This window comes from Chelonia mydas, chromosome 3 (genome assembly GCF_015237465.2).
Source record: "Chelonia mydas isolate rCheMyd1 chromosome 3, rCheMyd1.pri.v2, whole genome shotgun sequence".
Lineage (NCBI taxonomy): Eukaryota > Metazoa > Chordata > Testudines > Cheloniidae > Chelonia > Chelonia mydas.
The window spans coordinates 9,385,645-9,407,926 of record NC_057851.1 but is presented as its reverse complement, the minus strand read 5'-3'; the positions used below and the strand labels follow the sequence as shown (position 1 = coordinate 9,407,926).

Genomic DNA, 22,282 nt, shown 5'->3' with positions numbered 1-22,282 from the left:
TAACCTGCTCCCCACTCGCTATTGATTAGACCTGACTGGAGGTGACAAAGTTTGACTGGATGGCTCAGAAATGTAAATGGCTGGGGATGACTGAAAAAGCAGAGAGAGGAGGCTGATCCCGGCTCAGGTAGAACACCCACTGACTGGAGTTCAGCGGGGAGGGCTGACTGCGGAGGGAGTGGAAGATGGGGACTGCTCTCAATGCCAGGCAAATGGACTGACTTTTCCATTCACGTGGGGCCATAACCATTCAGGGAATCACACCAAACTTTAGGGCCAGATCCTCAATTGCTATTCATCACTATAGCTTCCCTGGATCCACAGCAGGTGTAAATCTTCCTAGCTCCACTGGCTGGAGCAAAGGCAAAGCAGGCGGCTGCCTCGGGTGGCAGATTCTGCCAGGGGCAGCTGGGCCAAACCTGAGCGATGCTGCAACCCCGGGTGCGACGTACATTTGGCCGGGCTGCCAGACTGGGCATCCCATTGTCTTGAGCGGCCTCTGTCCATTTGAGCCTCCGGTGGTGCAATAACTCCGTCCATGAGAGTAACCTGACGTGCGTTGGTGCGGAGCTAACCGACAGCGTCTGAAGATCTGCCCCATATCTTTTAAAACACAGAGCGCAAGAGCCGAATGCTGAGCGCGCGGGCAAGGCCCACAGTGAAGGGCTCTGTTCTGTGCATGGGTTTGCTGGACCAAAATCCCCGCAGTAACCAACCTGGGTATCAAGGCAGCCAGGCTGCAGCAGCTGCTGCAGGGCATAGGGAGTAGCGGTACCCACATTCGGCCCTGCTCCCCTCATGCATGTCGTCACTGAGCATCCACGATCCCTCCTGTGCAAAGGGAGCCTCCCCCCAAAAAGGTGGGGGCAGAACTGGCTCCTTGCATAGTAGGAACACATTTAGCACCTTACATGCCCCTGGGCTCAAGGTTTGGGGCTTCTTTCAGAGTGTTTTTTTTTTTCAGAATTGCCAGCCCTGAACATTCAAAAAATCATAAGCCCAGCCTCCTAAAAATCATGACATTTAAAAATAATAATAAATGTTGGGTTCTTTTTAATTTGTCTTTTGAGTTTTGAGGGTTTAGGGCTCCTGTTTTCAAGCTTTCCTCCACCACCGGGAGGGCTAGAAACTTACTGATTTTTTTCCCCAGTGAAAGCTTGGAGAGTCTCACACAATAACATGACTCCAGGAGCTGGGGCTTTCAGAAACAACATCAAATCTCACAAAGAGTTGGCAGCAGCATAGGGGACGGAAGTGACGAGGCAGTCAAGGGGGAGATCCATTTCAAATGATATTTGAAAATACATGGAGAGGTGATGAGCACATGAGATACACATGAGCTGCAGGAAGAGCTGTGCACTGGGAGTTAAGATTGAGATAAGATAATGATATTGTCCCATTGCTTCCTTGTGCTCCCCCATCAGTCTGGCTGTATCCATTTGTCGTCTCTTGTCTTATACTTAGATTGGAAGCTCTTTGGGCCAGGGACCATCTTTTGGTATATGTTTGTACAGCACCTAGCACCGTGGGGTCCTGGTTCATGACTAGGGCTCCTAGGGGCTGCCGCAAAACAAATACTGTTACCACTAATAATAATAATAATTAATAAGACACAACAGAGAAGAGGTTTGTGCCAGTCAAATGCAAGGGGGAGATGAATGAGGTAAAAGAGCAACCGATTGCTTTTTACGAGCAGTTGTGTGATCTTCCCTAGAGAGCTTCAGGGGTGACGTCAACCTCTAATTGCTAGGGGTTAGGAGGAAAGATTCCTCGGGGGCAGGTTATTCTATTGCACCATCTGGCACTGACCCCTGGTGGAGACAGGATATTGGACCCCACCTCTGATCGTGTCTGGCCATTATGTGTAAAGGGGAAACCTTAACTGTTCCTTTCTGTAAAAGATTTTCTAACAAACAGACTTACTTTCCCACCCCCACAAAGAGCAACATCAGATCCACTTTGTCCCAATAAGGGGAGGGACCATCCTGATCACATATTGATTATATCCCACCAAAAAACCAACACCCCAAACCCCTCTACGTGGCAACCAATCAACTTGATTAGAAATTACCGAAAGTTCCATTACCTTTAGTCTTGGGATTTGTGTGCTGAGACTCAACTAAGTTTAGGTCTCCATTCATTTTGCAACGGATTGTTTTCTTCTGCATCCCAGTTCCCTCTCCCCCCACTATCTTATATGGCCCTGATCCTGCTTCTCTTCTAGTCCATAACAAACCCTTCTTTGATTTCAATGGGAACCATTTCATCTCAAACAAAGCTGGTTCCATTTTCTTTTAACGCAAATCTCTGCCTAGACTTTTGTGTGTAGATCAAGCCTATGTGAATGGATACAGAACTACACTGCAGAGTCAACCATCTTTAAAAACCTCAGTGCAAATTTCTGCAAAATACGTCTTCACTGCCCTCAGACGCTGCCTAAAACAGCACTTTAAAAACAAAGAATTCTTACGTTCTGAAGACTGGAATTGTCAAAGCTGGATACGGGCGCTGGATGCCCCGCTTTGAAAATATCAGCCTAAATCTTTATTGGAGTGTGCTTCCATTAAAAGCCTGGTGTCTGAGTTCTATGCACAAGGAATTCCAACACTGCCAAACTGTATTTAAAGGAATAATAATAACAGAAAGAACTGCTTGTTTCAAAATCTAAGATACAAAGGAACTGTCAGCGGTTCAGTAAATCAGTCCTGTTTCAGGAATGGCTTCTCTAAGAGCTGGATACTCCTTACACGGGTTACAAGAAATTCCCATTGATTTAAGTGGACCCAAGGAGCCCGTGAAATGCTGTTCCTCTGTGTGTAAATGCCGATTCACTTTCGTTACAATGCACTGGGCCTTCAAAATTTTCCACCGTGTCGCTGCACAAATGGAAGTCGCAGTGCTATTTCTAGTGGCAACATCGGGAATTTCAGAGAGTATTTAAGAGCAATCGCACCTTGCACGATCTAACCATTTTCAACACACATCTAGTTAAACGGGATCACAAATAATTATTTTTAAATTTGTCATTTGAGGCTGGACAAATTTACAGCTACCAGCCGCCACACTGCCTTAGCACTCCATAAAAATTCACTCACAGAAAGTGCAGTGTCAGTTTCATTATGCCTGAAATAACATGCTGAATGCTTAATGGCTCGTTGGCAGGTAGTTTAGTTCCAAAATGTAGGTTTTCTATGTAAAAAAAAAACCCACACACAACCTATGATTAAATATTTTTCGTGATTTTTTTTTAAATATCACAATTTGAGATGTATGTTTTTGTATTGTCTTAAAATTCCACAATTTAAGTTGAACGTTGTGATCCTTTTAAAAAATATACTGCAATCAAAACATTTTCTTTGTTCTTTAAGCACGCAAGCGGCACACACACACCGCCCTACAAGAGATTACCAGGGCGAAACTGACCCCGCGTAGCGAGTGAAACCGACTAGTCTAGCAGCCCAGTGCTGTATGCTCAGTGCACCCCAGTCTCCAGCCTATTTCACTGTGCGCACAAGGAATACAGATCCCTAATTTTGTTTTTCAGCAGGGTGAGAGATGGAAAGAACAAGCCCAGGCCCACACACACACTTCTCAAGCTTCCAGAGACCAAATGTAGGACGTAAAATGTCCAAAGATCCAAAATGAAGGATGCAAAAAAAAAAAAGATCCCCGCAGAACCCACACAGTGCTGTGAGCTTCTTTCCTTCAGTGCAACTAACACACTTTAACCTCAGAGCAATAATCCTACTTTTCTCATGTCACACTCTCAGCATGAAATGACAAGGGACACCAGATTTGTGTGGATTGCAGGGGACTTCGGGATTAAACTAAGTGCCATCCCATGAAATGAGCTATTATTCCGATGCCGTATGCAGGCAAAGCTCTTCTTGGAGTCAGTGGGAATTCTGCTTGCATGAAGTCTGCAGGATTATTTCTCCCTAAAATCCTATTTCTGCAATCAGATGCTGCACCCTGCACGGGTGCAGGGCTCTGTGCTAGCAGATCTGATTGCTTACATTGGAGCCTGTTAAGATTTTTATTTAATTGCTTCAATTTTAGTAATTGATTAATTTAATGTATTTAATTTCTTCAGTGTGAAACATCTCTGTTTTTACGGTATCTAGCACAATGGGGTCCTAATCGGGACCAGGACCAGTGAATACGACCATAATTATATTCTTCTTATTCTTACAGAGGATGATTTTTTTTAAAAAATCTGTCATTTTCATGTGAACTGGTGTCCACTTAAAAAAGGTTCTTAATTTTACAGCGATCAATCTTTAATATGTTTTACCCAACCCTGGAATAGAATGTTATCCATTCCAATGGCCAAACTGTGGAGCCCTTACTCCCCGTTGTCACTTAGGTCTGGTCTACACTTAAAACTGAAAACCTCACATCCCCTAGTGACATAGCTATGATGGCAAAATCCCCAGTGTAGATGCAGCGATACCAACAGAAGAATGCTTCAGGTGGCCTTGCTAACTGCGTTCGAGCAGGCGGTGTTCCTATTCTGGCACAAAAACTCCTTCTGTAGGTGCACGCTGCGTCTACACTAGGGAACTATGCAGGTATGGGATCTGTAGTGTAGATGTAGCTTTACGCTCATGAGTTGCATTTGTATAATAACTGCTCACCCACATGGGTTAGGGCTCAGCAACTTGGCCACCAAGTTAGCTAAGAACATACCCGTTATCCTAGTGAAGATGCATCCTAAGTGTTGGGAGATCAATGTCAAATTAGCTGCATCAAAGGTCTGTGAGGAGGCACCTGCAAACAGCAGGGTATTTTTAGAGAAACTATCTTTCATGACTGAAGAGCTCACAAGTGCAAGATCTGATCCTGCTTGGACAAACAGTCCGTGTTTATTTCGGGCGAAATCCTGGCTCCATTGATTTCAACAGAGCCAGGATTCCTCCCCGTCACCGGGAGTGCGCTAGGAATACAGGATCAGGCCTGGGACATTTCCTTCGATAAACGGCCTGCAATTAACAGTAGCTCAATCACAGGATTTTATCCTCTTTTCCCAAAAAGATGGAAACAAATGATAAAAATACAAACAGATTCGTGTCCCAGTAATCCATTTCTTAAAAGGCCTCTCAATATTATTGTAACTAAAGTAATCTGTACAAAGACCTGTGTCTAGAGCGAGCTAATTTTATCTTTTAAACTAAAGTATTAGATTTAATGCCCTTCACCCTTTATCGGTTTACACAAACAACTGATTACAACTTATAATGTAATGTAGGCTATGTTATGGTGTCATGTTATGCACCATTTTGGTCTATATATTAATAAATAATAACAACAAATGTATTACTGACTTATTTAAAGTTTGTAAAAAACCACTGTTCTGGGATTTTAGGGACGAAAGAATATTTATATATCTGGGCTAAATCTTTCTCTCCCTTTGCCCAATTCTGTCCTTTATTAGGCTCAGTTCATGGCTCCGTCGTACCAATTTCACAACAGTGCAACTCCAGTAAGGGCAATGGCGTCATGCCACCATAAAACTGGTACACCACAGCAATGAAGCAGGCCCACTCACTCCAATGGGATTTTCCAATTTGCTTTGTACCCCTGTAGCGCATAATCATTTATTCACATAAGCAGTGCCGATGGGAGCTTGTCTGTAAGGGGTGTGGACATGAGTGAGGGTTGCAGGACTGAGCTCGAATTTTGGAAGATGAGGGCTGGATTCTGTATATTACAGACACAATATAAATAAATGCATATATAGGTATAAGGCCCAAGCCCATGGAAATCAATGAGAGCTGAGGGTGCACCACACCTTTCAGGATGTACCTTGTAGAATCGGGGCGATAACATATTTCAGATACATTTCCTTTTTCCACTGTCTGCACTGTGAGTTAATAAGTCAGTTTCTGCATGTAAAGCTGGGGTACTTAGAGTTCAGTAACACACACAGCAGACACCTCTGTAGAAGGGGTGTGGGGAACCTTACTGTACTACAGTGCTTTCAGTGGCAAAAGATTGTAACAAATGCTGATGAGTCACATGGAAACCACCCAGGGGATGCTACAGGGCAAATATCTTAGTGTCCCTGCTGAAAAGCTTAGGATCTGGTTCAAAATCTCAAACAGCAGCTGCAGAGAAGACATTTGCCTACAAAGCTGTGTTTCTGCTCAGGGCTTTGATCTTTCCAGATGCTGCTGCTGTGCTGAATATCTGCCCGTTCAGACAACCCCCTTCCCAGACTTCTGCTTTGGTTTGCAATGAAAAGAACATAAATGTTCCCTCCAGCGGACAAATCCCTGTAACGCCCAAGTGCAATCATACTCCCCTTTCAGTTACACCAGAGTGACTCCACTGATTCCAAAGGAATTGCGCCAGTGTAAATGAGAGGGAAAACTGGCTCCATAAGGTTGCAGAGAGGGTAAGCATTTGACCCATTGTCCATATTTTTAAACAACTGTTGCATGCTACATAGATCTGAGACCTGCATGCTACATAGATCTGAGACCTTCCAGGCCTTGTTTCTCCTTTTCCCTGCATGGATCTTGGGGCCTGACTCCGGTAGATGTCTCCCTCACTTTAAATGATGTGGATTCCTCCAATCCACAACCCTTTCCCCCAGCTCCTAGTCTGCAGGTTGCAAGGCTGTGCTAATTTCAGAGTCTGCGGAGGAGAGAGCAGCAGCAGATGCTCAAAAGGAGGAGATGGCTTTTGGCTTTGACAGGGCTATGAAAACAGACTTAAAAGTGGGTTCTTTTCACGCACCATTAAATCAGGAATTCATTAAAGCCTCATCAAACCAAGGCTTGGATCAAGTTCATGGCCGTCTCGGATGGGCCTGATCCTCCCTCTTTAGGCTCTGAGGTTGGTACCCTTCCAGGTCGTGAATTAGGCACTTTGGGAACCATGTTGGGTAACATTTTCAAAAGTGCCTGAACCTAAATCCAACTAGGATCCTAAACCACTCATTTTACCCAGTCCGTCATTGATTTTTACACCCAACTTCCCATTGTTCAGCTTTCAAAATCAATGCTACAAATATAGGCTCTTTGGTTTTGGTCTCACGCTGTATCATAATGTCATAAAGCCTGTGTTGTTCTCCCCACAAATCTGACTGTAATGGAAATGACGTGCACATGTAAACTTCAGGATTCAGCCCATGGTTTCGTTTACACTTTGGCACACTTGTGTAGCTCGTTGCAAATAACTAAACAAATAAATACAAGTATTCTGCCAGCACCTAATGACCCCAGCTGGGTTAGGGGCTCTGTTGTGTTAGGCACTGTAAAAACACAGAGCAGAACCCAGTCATCCCACTAAAGTCTATGGTTGAACTGAACTGTATGCATTTCACTTGTGTTATTACTGACAACTGAACATGACTTGATCTCCTTTCACACTACATAAAGTGAATTTTTTCCCCTCCATATGTGCCTATCACTCTGATTTCCTGCAATAATTCCATGTCTTTCACCTGGACTTTCTAACCAGCTGTTCCCCTCTTGTAATGAATCTCTCCCTTTGCTTGTTAACTGCCTTCCTACAACTTTTCCACATTTCATACCAACACCTAGAAAAGTACAGTCTCCGCAAAGTATCCCCTTAGGTTAGAAAAGCCACCCAGCTGGAAATGATCCTTGTTCCATTTAAATACTAAGGGCTAAGTCCTGCAGGCAAAACTCCCATGGAATCCAGTGGGAATTCAACTTGAGCAAAGATGGAGGTTTGAGCCCTAAATCAGTGGTTCTCAACCAGGGGTATGTATACCCCTTGGGTATGCAGAGGTCTTCATCTAGATATCTGCCTAGTTTTACAACAAGCTGCATGAAAAGCACTAGCGAAGTCAGTGCAAACTAAAATTTCCTACAGACAATGGCTTGTTTATACTGCTCTATATACTATACACTGAAATGTAAGTACAATATTTATATTCCCGTTGATTTATTTTATAATTATATGGTAAAAATGAGAAAGGCCATTTGTCAGTAACAGTGGGCTGTGACACTTTTGCAATTTTATGTCTGATTTTGTAAGCAAGTAGTTTTTAAGTGAGGTGAAATTTGGGTGTACGCAAGACAAATCAGACTCCTGAAAAGGGTACAGTAGTCTGGAAAGATTGAGAACCGCTGCCCTAAATGACTGGATTGGGGGTTACATTTAAAGCAATCATTGTTGAACTTCAGGCGGTTATAAAACATAATTTAAATTTTTCATACCCAGCTCGCATGCATATTTTAAAGTGGGTTTTTTTTTTTTAACATAAAAAGTCACTTGTACTTAGTACTTTTTATTTTAAAACCCAAATATCTTTTACTCGCTTAGGCCCTGATCCTGCAATCGGATCCACCCAGGAAGACCCCCGTGTAAATTACAGCACTACATAGGCAAGGCGGTCTACTGGCACAGATCCATTTGCTGAATTGGGGCCTTGGTCTTGAACTTAAAATTCTTTCCTGTAGCACTGAATGTAAAAGATCATTAATGTTCGGTTGGTGGGCTGGACAATATAATCGGTACTGTACAAAGGCCCAGACCCAATTCAACCCCACGCTCTAAGAGCTTAGAATCAAAGCTTGTAACCTACATACCCGAACAAGTTTGGTGTTTCCTGCTAGGGACAGCTGCTTTGAAGTCAATGGAACTACTATGATAGCAGGCTCGGTGCTTACTACTAAGTAGTAAGGATTGGGCCCAGAAAGTTAGATGCATAGAAGAAAGATGGGCTGAAAAATGCAGAGAGGGGAATAATTTAGAGAGCCTTCAGGTATTCCTGGATTTGGTTTTGTTGTGGTATTTAAAATTATTATTAACTCGCTACTTGTGGGCAACGGGGAAGATATGGGATTTTTTTAGGAGCAGTCTAAAAGATTATCGAAATATGTCAGACATTGTGTATTGCACATCTTAACAATACTGTCTGATAACACCACAAGGCTGGCGCAAGCTTTGTCTTTAAAATACCAGGTGGCACTTTTTAAACGCCTTTGTATCGGCAACAAAAAGCTCCAAGAGCTTGAGATGCCCAGTCCCCAAACAATAACTCCCTTTATTTGTGAAAAGTTTTTAAAAATCTTAATAGAGCATTGTACAAATTCACACTAGACTAGGAGGAAAATTCGTGCTAAACACTATTACCTACAGGCACATTGTGCATGAATTCAAATCGTTTTCCTAGTACTGTGTTTTATTTTTAAACTACACCACCCTCAGCTGAGGCTAAACCAAATAGGGCGGTAGAGAGAACATGGAGAGGAAACTGGATTTAGAGATGATACGCTTGTGATTACACAGAAGATTCACTTTTTTCCCCTCCCCTCTCTCTCTCCAAAATAAAATAGAGGCAACAATGTTTGCCTCTTAGGTGGATTTTTTAAGACCTGTGCACTTTATGTTAAATCAGCATTTAGGCTCCTAAATAAAAGTGAGCAGGCGTCACCAAGATTTTCAAAACCGGGGGCCTAAAGTTAGTCTCCTAAATCTACATTAGGCACCTAAATCGGTGGTTTCGTTTTCAAAAGCACTCAGGACCCAGCAGCTCGCATAGAAGCCAATGGAAGCTAGCTGGGTGCTCATCACCTTCCACTTATGTAGAAGAGTAAATATGAATATAACAACTCTTTTCCCTTCCTCTTCTCCCCTGCCGCATCTTCCTCACCCCGCTTCCTTCAAGGGGCCCTCCCCTTTCCCTTTCCTTCAGCTTATCCCCTCCTAACTCACCCACACACACCCCAAAAATGCGGCACTACCATGCCATGGGCCACTGGACATGGTTCACTCTGCTGGGGTGTTATACCCATTCTCTCTCCCGTGTCTGTCCGGTCTATTTAGACACTTTCCAGGGCAGACACTGTGTATGTACAGCCCCTAGCACACTGGAGCCTTGTTCTTGATTAGTCTCCAGGCCCTGCGAGAATAACCAGGACTTAATAATAGGTAACAACAACAACTTGGGGCACCCGAGCCGGAAAGCGTTGGCCTTGGGCCGCTCCTTGTTTTCTTAAGCAGCCAGCTCCTAATTCGGACCTCATTTCTCTACCTCCCCCAGCAGGCCCGCGACCCCCATCCGCCCAGGACCCCTGTCTCTCCAGAGAGGTGCAGGCCAGCCAGAGGGGGAGGTGTGGCCCGGCCAGCCCCCCCCCTGGATCGCAGCGCAGGTCCGAGTCCTCTCCCCCCGCTAGCAGCCTGGCTCTCGGGGGGCAGCTGGGCGCGGCGCGGCACTTACCGAGGTTGGCGTGCCGGGCGGCCCCCGCGGCGCCCCGGTTGGGCAGGTTGTGCAGCATGGGGCTGTCGAAGGGCGAGGCGCTCCACGTGGTGCCCATCTCCGGGCTCACGTAGGCGGGGTAGGGGCCGGAGTAGGAGCCGCCGAAGCCCCGGCCGTACTGCTCCCGGCTCAGCGGGCCGCTGTACGGGGCGGCCTCCCGGGAGGCGCCGGGCGAGAAGGAGAAGCGGGGCGAGACGGGCGGGTGGGAGGCTCCGGGGTTGTAGGCGGCGGGCTCGGCGCCGGGCTGCGTCCAGATGGAGTGGCTGGAGGCCGGGCTGGCCTGCTGGGAGGAGCCGCCGCTCTGGAGGTAGGGCAGGCTGGGGAGCATGGAGGTGACCCGGGTGGTGGGCACGTAGACCGGGGAGGCGGCCGCCCCGCCGTGCATGAAGCCGCCGGCCCCCTCGTAGGCTGGGGGGCCGTGGTTCGCGGCCATGGCCAGGCTCTGATACATCGCGGCGCGAAGCAAGGCCGGGCCCCGACCCAATCCAGAGTGGGCGGCAGGTTACCACGTTAGCTCCAGTTTAAGTGCAGCGCTCCACTGCTGGGGGGGAGGGGGGGGTTATTGCCCACTCCTGTCCAGGGACCATGCAGTGCTCAGTCCGGTCCAGGAAGCCCCAGTCCTCCCTGGGGTCCGGCTTCCCACGCCGGGCTTCTCCACGCAGGCGGAGCTGTCTGTCCTCTGCAGGAGCCGGGTCTAGCGCCTTAGCTGCTCCCCCTTGGCTCCATCCATCAAGCCAAAGCCACCGGGGCTGGGGAGTTTAAACATTGGGAGTCTCCTCCCCTCTCCTGCGGGCCGGCTCACACCCACACCTAGCAGGGAGAAAGCACAGCGGGGAGAAGCTGGTTAGGAAGGGGGGGTGGGGGACACAAACCCAGCCTAGAGCCTGCGGAGATAAGGAGGTTAGAGAGAGCTGGGGAGGAGGGTCACGGAGGGAAGGTGAGAGACGGAGCATTCCCCAAGGCTCCTCCAGGAGCCCCTGGAGCAAAAAACCTTTGTCCTCAGGTACGACTGGGCCTATTGTGTTGTTAATGTGACCGAGCCCGGTGTTTGATCTGAAATCACATCGGGGCTGATTGCAGGCGACCAGGAGTCTGAAGCTGTCAAGGGAGAAATTAAATGAAGCGTACACTTGAGGGGGGTCGCTCGTGACCCCAGAGGATAGAGAGACATGGACACACAGAGACGCACACACATACACAGAGATAGAGACATGGACACACACATTGAGGCACAGAGATAGATAGAGACACATACACAGAGACACACACACACACAGAGATAGACACATTCACACACAGAGAGACACACGCATACACATACACAGAGATAGAGACATGGACACACACATTGAGACACAGACACAGAGCTAGATAGAGACACATGCACACATACACAGAGACACACACACACAGAGATAGACACATTCACACACAGACACATGAATACACAGAGACACACGTGCACACACACAGAGAGATAGACACACACACAGAGATAGAGACACATGCACACACAGACACACACACACAGAGAGAGACACATTCACACACAGAGACACGAATACACAGAGACACACGTGCACACACACACAGAGATAGACACACAAACACACACAGATAGAGACACATGTACACACACAGAGAGAGACACACACACAGAGACACGAATACACAGAGATAGAGACACATGTACACATACACAGAGATAGACACACACACACCCAGAGATAGAGACACGTGCACACATACACAGAGACAGACACACACACAGAGAGACACACATGCGCTCACACACAGAGGATAGAGACGCAGACACATACACAGATACAAACATACAAAGACACATGCAGACACTGAAATAGACACATGCCAGGCATACGTACACCACACGTGCACACACTTACATATATAGACACATATATTCACATGCATGTATGCAGACACACACGCAAGAGCAATACAAACACACACACGCATACATACATAGACACCTACAGGGACCCATACACATAAGCAGTGCAAACGAGCGCATACGTCCAAGAATTTGCAGACATGAGCGGGCGGGAGAGACGGTACGAAATATGAAATAAGTGGTTATATCTAAGTGCAAATGATCCGGTTTGGTTTCCAGGAGAATCCGTGTTAAACAAAAGAAACCGTTCTCCGTATTGACGTAGCAACCGCTCTGCTAATAGGAAGCGCTGCGGAATAACTTGGCAATAAATAATCGAGATTAAAAGAAAACGACTTTTTAAAGGCATCTACTAGTAAAGGGCCCGATCCTCAGGCAAAACTGCCGGTCAGCTCCTTGGGGAGATTTTTGCTTAAGAACTCATCGGCTGTAAAAGGAAACAAAAAACCTCTAGCGAAAAAAGAATGCAAAGATTTTCAATAGCCTTCTCTAGGCTTTGGCTCAGGCCCTGGGATTTTAAAACGCAAATCGGCTAGGAGTTCTGACGGCCCGGAAAGAAATATATTTAATCGCTTTGTCGCTGGAGAGCTCGAGTAATTTCAATGCTGCCAGAGACCTGCCCGCCCTCGAGCAAATGAACGCTGTTTTCCCCCAACGCACCCCTTTGGATTTTGCCGCAAAAACAAAACAAAAAATCAATATGAAAGCGGAAGAATAGCAGCATTGCCTTGGTTTCGAGAGGGGTCTGAAACACAGAGATTGTGCTTTCTACTTTACCGTAAAACTAGTTTAAAACATAAGTTTCTGCGCCTCCAAAAAGTCACAGGACTGGCCCTTTTACACCAGCCTCATTTCCAGCAAGGAAAGTCACTTTTATTCAGCACAATAATGATTCGGATGCTAAGGGCAGGTTTGCTGGGAGTTGGGTTGCTTGAAATGGTGTACGGATCCTGGATCGCTGCCTTCTCCTCTTTACAAGTGTCTGGGGAAATGATACAGGGTTGTTGGGGTGTTTAAGTGACACCGTATTTTGAGCGGGGGGGGGGGAATAAAATGGAGAAAATCAGATCCGATGGGTGGATATTTCTGAAAATGAATTCCGAAGAACAGAACCTGCCGCGACTTCTTTCGTGAAGTTCCTAATATTCTTTATGCTCCCGAACAAAGGAGAACTTGGAAAACTGGGGAACGAGACTGTCCGGCCTTTACAAACAAATATACAATCGAAATTAGTTATTGGGGGGTTTTTTGTGGGGGGGGGGGAGGGGGGAGAGACGACCAATACGTTTAAGGCATATTGAAGAATGAATACACTCGAAGCCGAATGGCAATTAATTAATTCTCTCCCCCATATTTTTATTACAGGCAGTAAAAAGAGCCCGAATTTGATATTGTTTTTCACGTGTTATTAATTAGCTGAAAAGAAGATCAAGAATTCGTTTTGGAGACATAAAGTCTGGCGGTAAAATTAAGCAGTGCGGTTTCTTCTTTTTGTGATCTAGTTTTGGATCTAAATAGATAAAAAATGAATCTTCAGAGCTGTCCTGTGGGTCGCTTTTTTTTTTTTTTTTTTAATTTCCTTTCCTCTCTGGTGGTGTCATTTATTTCTGTGTGTGATTAAAGCGGTAGGAGACAAGCACAAATAATAGCAGAAGAGCCTGGGAGTTTGCTAATCTTTAGTAGAAAGTGAAATATTCCTAAAGAGATTACAAAGTGTATCCAAAAGAATAATCAAATGGTATGTCTGTGTCTGATGTCTCCTTGCCTTCTTCCTTCCGCTAGGATTCTGGCGAATATACCACACACTGGAAAAAAAATGGATTTAGTGAAAGGGGACCAGTTCTCTGATATTATTTCAGTTTGCCAAACCAGGTCACTGTCCCCCCCCAAAACAACTCTCCGTACCTCACAAGGAGTGAATTTAGAATCAAAAGAGATAAGTCCTAGATAAGAGCAGATAAGCAGCAAGACAGAGAGAGACAAGGGAGATGAACGAGGGTGGCCCAAGCTTAACACGAAGGAAATTTTGGAAATCGTGAGGAGGGGGGAATAAATCTGGAGAATGGGAGCTTGTCAAAATGTCCAACCCCAATCGGCCTTTATCCCGATCCTCCAAATCTACTGATGGTTGCCCCCTCCCCAGTGTCAGAAACAAATGAAACCTGGGGGGGGGGGGGGTCCATATGTGCCGGGGCTTTGACAGTTTCCATGTCATGGCCAAAGAGGCAGGAGCCGAAACGAGTCCACAGCAGGGAAAAGGCCCCTAAGAGGGCGAGCGATTTTCATCACAACGTTTGTAACAGCCTGAAAAACAGAATCAAGGCTGGCTCCGGATTGCTAGGGTCGTGAGAGGCGATCACGCCGCATCTGGGTCCCTGTAGCTGCGAGAAACGAGCAGATCTGACGCTGAGACATCCTGGAAAGGTAACAAGAAAAGAACTACCCACCTTTGGGGATGTCGGAGGGCTAGGGCACCCCCTGGCTTGGCTTTTCACCTCTAGCTCCTTGAGATCCACTGGGAAGCGGGGCTTTCCCCCTCCCCCTCCTGGCTCAGAGGCCAAGTGCTGCCCTGCCAGCCTTTCCCTGCTCGCTCGCTCGCTCTCTTTCCCCCTTTCTCCACTGGCCTTCTCCTCTCCCACTTGGTGACTGGTTTCCCCACATCACGTGGCGGGGGAGGCAATCTCTGTTGCACCATCAGCCGGCGCCAGGCTTCATTCCTGTTTAAAAAAAAAAAACCCACAGCAGCCAAAGTCCAGCAGTCTCTTCCCTGGCAGCTCCACTCAGCAGAGGAAGGGGCTTTCAGCTGGAGCCAGTTTATGACCCCCCGCATCCCTCCCAAAGGGAGGCACGGGCTTTAAAGATCTGACCCGGCATGAAGCTTTCTGGGTCAGTTGCCCTCCCCGGGGACCCAGTTTATGCCTGGGCGCTGTGGAACATGGGGGGCCATTGTGCAGGCCCCTGTAGATGGGATGAAGGATCCAGACACAGGTTGGGGGGCCGGGGTTCTGGGAAATGGGGAGAAGAGGGCAGGAAAACACCTTCCCCGCTAGCCATAAATGTCCCCTTTGCCGCACAAAAACATGTTGCTTCCCTTGCTTCTGTAGTCTAGGATTTATTCCACTTTCCCATGGCGTTCACAGTCCTAGGGCCCGGATCCAAAGGCCACGAAACTGGACTCCCCTTGGCCTCGGTGGTCTTCTCATCAGGCCCCTAGGGAAGGGATGCTTTCAGTTTAGGGTCAGCACATAAATCAGTGACGCCCAAGGGAGGTATGGCCCAAGGGTGACATTTCTGCAGGGATGTTTCCAACTCTAAAGATGGTCTGGGAGCCATGAGGAGTGGGTTGTCAGCGTCCGAGCTGGGTCCACCCTCTCTTCTAATAACTGCTCTGCAAATAAAACCTTTCCCCTGATTCCCCAGGCCTCCCTGGGACAAGCCCCGCATGTCTGCCTATGCACATATGCAATGGAGGTACGGCTACATGTCAGCCTCCCCGGCAGGTCTAAAGGTTAATAGGGCAATCATAGAACAATATTGTTGCATAAAAATAGCCATCTCTTCCCACCTAGCCTTCGGGTTCAGATAACAGCCGCAGCCATAGATCCTGGCTCAAGCGGGCCTCCACGCGGTGAGCATTTTATCATGCCAAATGACTGATTTCCAATATCTGGACGCGTTGCTATTCGAAAGGGAAGATAGGGGCTATATCAAACCAAGCCTGTATTAGTGAGTAAGCGAATTCCTCAGGCACACACATATTTCTGGGTCCTCTGCCGCTGCAGCCTCTTGAGAGCTCAGTGACATCGGTTCTGTTAAAACCAAACCACCAGACTCCCAGCCAGGGATCTGATCCCCCCCCAGGCAGGTTATAATCAACACACCGCCCAGAAAATCCCATTCAGGTGGGGGAGAAGGCTTTGGGGTGGGGGGTTTTGTTTCACATGAGGTCCATCTCTTGAAGATAAACCGCGATCCCACTGCGAAAGGGTCCGCGCCGCCAAACGGGACATTCGGTCCGGTCCGGCGGCTAGATGGACTCAGCGCAAGAAAAGAAAAAGTGACTTCGGGAGACGTTAGTAAACGGTGGAAGTCGCTGGTGTTCTCGCTACCTGGCGGAGTAGCAAATTGACTAGATTTGAGCGACCAGCTTGACCACTGGCTTCTGCTCGGCTTCCAGGCGCTGCGCAACGGAAAACAAAGCGCGACGGGTTTCGACTTTTTTTTTCCGCGGCTGCTTCTTTCTTTGTTCCTTTCTTTACAACGCAACCCGGTGTTGTTTTTTTTCCCCCTCCTCTCTCTCTCTCTCGGGCTTATGCTTTTGTTTAGCCTTGTAGTTTTGACAAAGTACAAATTTCTTCCTTTCAATGTCAAGAACTGCGCAAGCCTAACCTAATTTACAACGCTGGCTGCTTTTTAGAAATCCAATCTTGTGTATGAAGCACGGAGAACACAGCCTGGGTAGATCTGCGCTCTTCCTCTCCGAAGAACCCGGGAAATAGTTCCTAAATTGCAAAACAAAGCAAAAGACACACACACGTTTTAAAAGTTTTTGGGACATTAATGTAGGAGCGAATGGATGTACACATCTTCGTTTGAACCCTAAAGAAAGTAAACGGGTCGGGCAGCTGTAAAAGGATGAAACTTTTTAAAAATCCAAGAAACACAAAACAGTGAAACGGATTAAATTCCAAAGAAATTCTGATTTTTTTTTTAAACTGATCTTAACGCATTTCGGATTCAAACTAGAAATCTCACTCTGAAGCCACTCTGCAACCTTTTCCATTAAAACTTAAAACCAGTCTCAAGCAGCAGAACAGGAGAAAACTCCGTAGTCGGAGATCCTTCGCTCGTTGGGATGATGGGTGATTTTGTTTGCTTAGTTTAGTGGAAAAATAAAGAGCGTTTTGGTGAAATTCAGATCCATTTCGAACTGCGCCGCGAGCTGCTGTGGGAGACGCTGATTCGATTTGCTATTTTCAGAATTAGTCTTATTTCGTGGGTTAGAAATAATGTCTTAAAATTGTACATGGACGTGTGTATATTATCCACTCGCATACACAACCTTCCTCCTATTTACAGGTACAATCTGAAGAAATTATTTATAATCCACATAATAAGTAGCTATACTTATTATATATTTATTAAATATATTATAGCTATTCAAACATGCATAGAATAATATTATGCACACGGACACACATTATATATAAATATATGTATGCGCCTGACTCTGTGGATGTATATATACATACAATATATATGTGCGTATATATATAAATTATAAATAAACATACACAAATATATACAATATTTATACTATATGTTATGCATATAGAATATTATATATATATTCACACATACACACACAGATAATGTGTACATGTGTGTCAAATAGATCTGTGCGTATTTCTTTAAGCAGTTGTGTATCCATATGTAATATATTTCTAACGAAGACATAGTTGCCTTTTCAGTGTATTTCCCCCCTGCTCTCAGAAACCCAAGCGAGTATTTTCTTTCTCCGCAGCCTGACTGGGACCTGAGCCTATTAAGGCTGATTGAGATTCTGTTTAATACCAATCCTTTCTTTTTTAAACAAACGAGTTTGCCGTGGTTGCCAGGAGCGGGGGAAATTTCAAGGACCTGTCTGCATTCACTTTATCTCCCGACTTGTTCCAGGACTTTCACAATCTGTCAGATGCGTGCTCGGGAGTATTTCAGGAATAATAACAAAAATAAATGTTACAGGCGTTGTGTGGGGCTGGACTCGAACTCTCTGTCAAGGGAAATAGAATTCCCTATAAAATATCTCGCACTTTACATCCCAGGAACGACTGATACTGACGAGAGAGAGAAATCCAATGCAGCGATAGGGTGGGCAGTTTTCTCTGGATAATCTCGGGGAGGGGGCAATCGGCCTATTAATGAATAAAATATAGCGTTGCCTTTCAGGTTTTTGTAAAGTGCTGACAAATATGATTCATTAGCAATTGTATCTCTACAAGGGAGATTAACACAGAAATGACTTTTCTCCCTGGATGGAATCTCTTGGCTACGCCCTAGCCATGATAAAGTACATTTTCATTCACAATGAAACTGGGGGCCGAGACCTCCTGCAACCGAACTCGACAAATGAGTCTGCCACTCCCGTTCAGTTTGGTTTTTTTTTTTTTTTTTTGGGGGGGGGGGGGGCGGGAGTCACGGCCTTTGCATTCCTTTTTGGAAGGGGACCAAAAGAAGAAATTAGGACAGCAAAGCTTCTTGGAGAGAAAGCTTAAGAAACCAGGTTTCCTGAGTGCTGGTGAACAATGAAGACAACTTTTAAGATCCGGCTGAATGGAAAAAAAGAAGGTTTAAACATATTTAAACGTTGTGAACTGTTCGGGTTACGCGGTACATTGACTGGACCATGCAGTCGACCTCGATATAAAGTCTTTCACTACGAAGAGGTTGCAAAACCAGGCCAGCAATCAGGTGCTATTTCAGTACAGACTAGCAACAAAAGCACTGTCCAGATGTGTGTGGCTGCATATATACATTATTACACGCATGCATATTATATCCTTACATACCTGTGTGTGTGTGTGTGTGTGTGCACCAGCACATATTGTATACACGTCCATTACGTGCATTCATATTATATATAATGGATGCATCCATCTCTAATATAGATGTATGTAATATAATGTTATGATGCATGCACAATGTATGCATCATATACATGCCTATTACAGATTATAGACTCGATGCTAAGTTCTGTATTAAATCGTAGCATTTCACACGAAACAAATAGGAAACGCTGCACGCCCCCAAAGGGAGGAAAACATTAAACCTCTCCGAAGAAACACCAAGCTCAAGGTGATTTTGCTCCTGTGACTCATGATCAATTTTCGCAGCACTGCTGAAAAATCGAGGTTGCACCGGCATGTTTAATTATACTCGTCTCGCTGGCCGGCGGGGGTGTAATAAAATAGGGGGTCCGATCGCAGACACTTGATCCAAGCTAATGTCCCGAGTGGAAATGTCTGCGGAACCGCTGCGGAATCGGGCCCTCTGCGGAGGCTAAATCCTGACTCTGAAATCTGAATCTTGTGGGAAGGGGGTTTTATTGAATTAAAATCTTTGTGTGGGGAGGAGGGGTGAAGAAAAAGAAAGCAGAATCTTTGCCAAACCAGCTATAACACAAATAAATGCAGGGCTGCACTTTACACCGGATTATTATGGTACTGTGTGACAAATCAAAAGGGGACTCTTCCCTAACTCCCCATATTAGCCCGAATTCCCTAATTAATCACACTAATCGGGCAGGGCGAGCTAGTGAAAAAAAAAAAAGAAGCAGGAAATCAACAGAGACATTAAATAACAGACTCCACCTTCGTGAAAGTGCGGTTGATGGACACACCTCGCACGCCACCAGGGCTGGCGGGTTATGAAAAGGAGACGGGAGAGACAAAGTAGCGGCCCGATCCTGGTCCCCGAGAGGTCAATAAGAAAAGGAGGACTTGTGGCACCTTAGAGACTAACCAATTTATTTGAGCATAAGCTTGAGTGAGCTACACTCCCCGAGAGGTCAATGGCAGTTTGGGCCTCTCCCCACCCCGATCCCCCAAACACGCCCATAGGTAGGGGAAATGGAAAGTTAAATCTCGGAGTCCCTGAACTCCACGTGGTTTCAGATTCGGGCCCCGCATCCGTAACGTTTGAGGGATCGCGGCCAACCCTGGTGCGGTTTGTTTCTAACATGTGGCTCTACGGGTCTGCTTCCCGGCAGGCGTGTGCGGTCCGAGAAAGAGGGGGAAGAAAGAACCCACGGAAAGGCATTCACCGGCGGAGCCGGCTGGGAAGCTCCCGTTCTCCCCCCTTTCCCCCCAAACCAAACGGTGCTGCCAGCAAGCCCAATATGGCCCCGCTGGGGGAATTCCTGGTACAAGCTCAGAGATCCGCCGCAAAAGCTCTGTGCAAATAACAAAAATAAAGGGGGGGGGGGAATCAGACAAAATAGAGACACTAGACCAGATGTGCGTGTAGGAGGCCAGCCTAGATGGTCCCTTCTGGCCTGTGAACATAGTACACGGGAAAGACCAGGTCTGTCCGCAACGCACACGCACAGGGCAGAGTCCCTTGTCCTTTGATCACAGAGGAAACCAGCGGGACGCTCCTTGTCTCAAGGGCTAGACAAAGGACCGGCTCAGCACTAGCGGGCCCGCGGGGCTCTAGGCTCCGAGGGGGGGACCCCCACGGGAACAGCCGCGGTCCAGGCCGGGGGGAAGGTGACCGGGCTGCGCTCAGACGCAGGGAGAGGGCACGGAGCGAAAGGGGCTCTGGGAGGTTGTCTTCACCCGGGGCTGCCTTTGATGGGAACTGTTACAGGCCCACCCCTGCCTCGCTTATCGCAGGGTGATGTCACAGCCCCGCAGACGCGTTCCTAAACAAATGTCACCGCTGTTTACATGTGGACAACGGTCTGAACATAACTTCCCCCCTCCAACTACAAACACTAACTCGCCGGGCTAGGCTCAGATTTCTTTCGCTGGGCCCTTCCCTAAGGGTTGGGGCTGGAAACCCCAAAGCAAAGTCTTGGATGGTCTCACTACTCTCACCCAATCCAAACTCATATCTTAATCCGTGTCCGGGCCAATCCATGGATTCCATCAGGCACCAAGAATCCAGTGTAGCTCAGTGTCCTAGACACCTAATTTTGAAGTCATTGCTCATTGCTGACATAGGGTAGGTGGGTCACAAGATACCTTTTAGCTTCATTTATCACTGCCCAGCAGCCCCCTCAAGCCCCCATATCTTGGTCCTGTCCTGCAAACAAGCACTGGACGGCAGGGAACAGAAGCATAGCAACCCTGGGCAGTGTGGACTGTCTTAGCAAACACTAATGCCACCGGCCCACCAGCATGGTATAAAGTTTTTCTTATGTGGTACATTTTTATATAACAAAAAACCTTGATAGATAGATAGATAGATAGATAGATAGATAGATAGATAGATGTGCGCATCTATGTATATGTTTATGTGGAGATCTGTATATCTGTCTATATTTGTATAGACAGATACACAGATGTCCATATGGAAGTCTGTATATCTATGTATATGTATATGCATATATATTTGTAGATAGAGATACATACTCAAATATATTTGATTTTGCTACTGGTCCACCAGCATGGTATAAAGTTTTTCTTATGTGGTACATTTTTATATAACAAAAAAACCTTGATAGATGGATGGATAGATAGATAGATAGATAGATAGATGTGTGTATCTATGTATATGTTTATGTGGAGATCTGTATATCTGTCTATATTTGTGTAAATATAGACAGATACACAGACGTCCATATGGAAGTCTGTATAGCTATGTCTGTGTACATGCATATATATTTGTAGATAGATAGAGATACATACTCAAATATATTTGATTTTGCTACTGGTCCACCAGCATGGTATAAAGTTTTTCTTATGTGGTACATTTTTATATAACAAAAAACCCTGATAGATAGATAGATAGATAGATAGATAGATAGATAGATAGATAGATAGATAGATAGATAGATGTGTGTATCTATGTATATGTTTATGTGGAGATCTGTGTATCTGTCTATATTTATATAAATATATTTATATAAATAAAGACAGATACACAGACGTCAGTATGAAAGTCTGTATAGCTATGTCTATGTACATGCATATATATGTGTAGATAGAGATACATACACAAATATATTTGATTTTGCCCTAAAGAAAATCTTTATAGACTGATGCCTAGATATAGCTATATAATGTATATATCGATGTAGCTGTTTCAACGACTTCCACATTCTGTACGTGCCTATATTTAATGATCTTCTAAGGGGAAAATTAGTAATTGCTGAGTGGAGAAGAAAAGTACCTGGAATTGTGTAACTGGGCTTTTTCACTCCGATCTTTGGGCTTCGTGTTCTAAAGCAGGATTACACTAACTGCCGTTTCATATTTGCCCAGCTGCTACACGCAACAGCCTGCCTCGCATCTGTGGAGTATTTCCCACGATTAATTATATTGGGTGGTCTGATACGATTTTATGCAGAGATCATTAAACCAGACGCCACCGAACATCGCCCCAGAAATATTTAAGCAAGTCAGCGGTGA

The 22,282-nt window shown here is 46.0% G+C and overlaps 1 protein-coding gene across 1 annotated transcript in view; it reads right to left on the bottom strand.

Annotated features, from left to right (window-relative positions):
* GATA4 (GATA binding protein 4) overlaps positions 1-14,961 on the bottom strand; it is a 48,181-nt gene extending 33,220 nt beyond the window's left edge. Inside the window, exons 1-2 of the mRNA XM_037893472.2 lie at positions 14,597-14,961; positions 10,199-11,047 (exon numbers count right to left, since the gene is read on the bottom strand). Of these exons, the coding sequence (XP_037749400.1) occupies positions 10,199-10,688 (490 nt within the window). The 5' untranslated portion in view covers positions 10,689-11,047; positions 14,597-14,961. The remainder of the gene's footprint in view (positions 1-10,198; positions 11,048-14,596) is intronic.
* Positions 14,962-22,282: the final 7,321 nt, after the last annotated feature.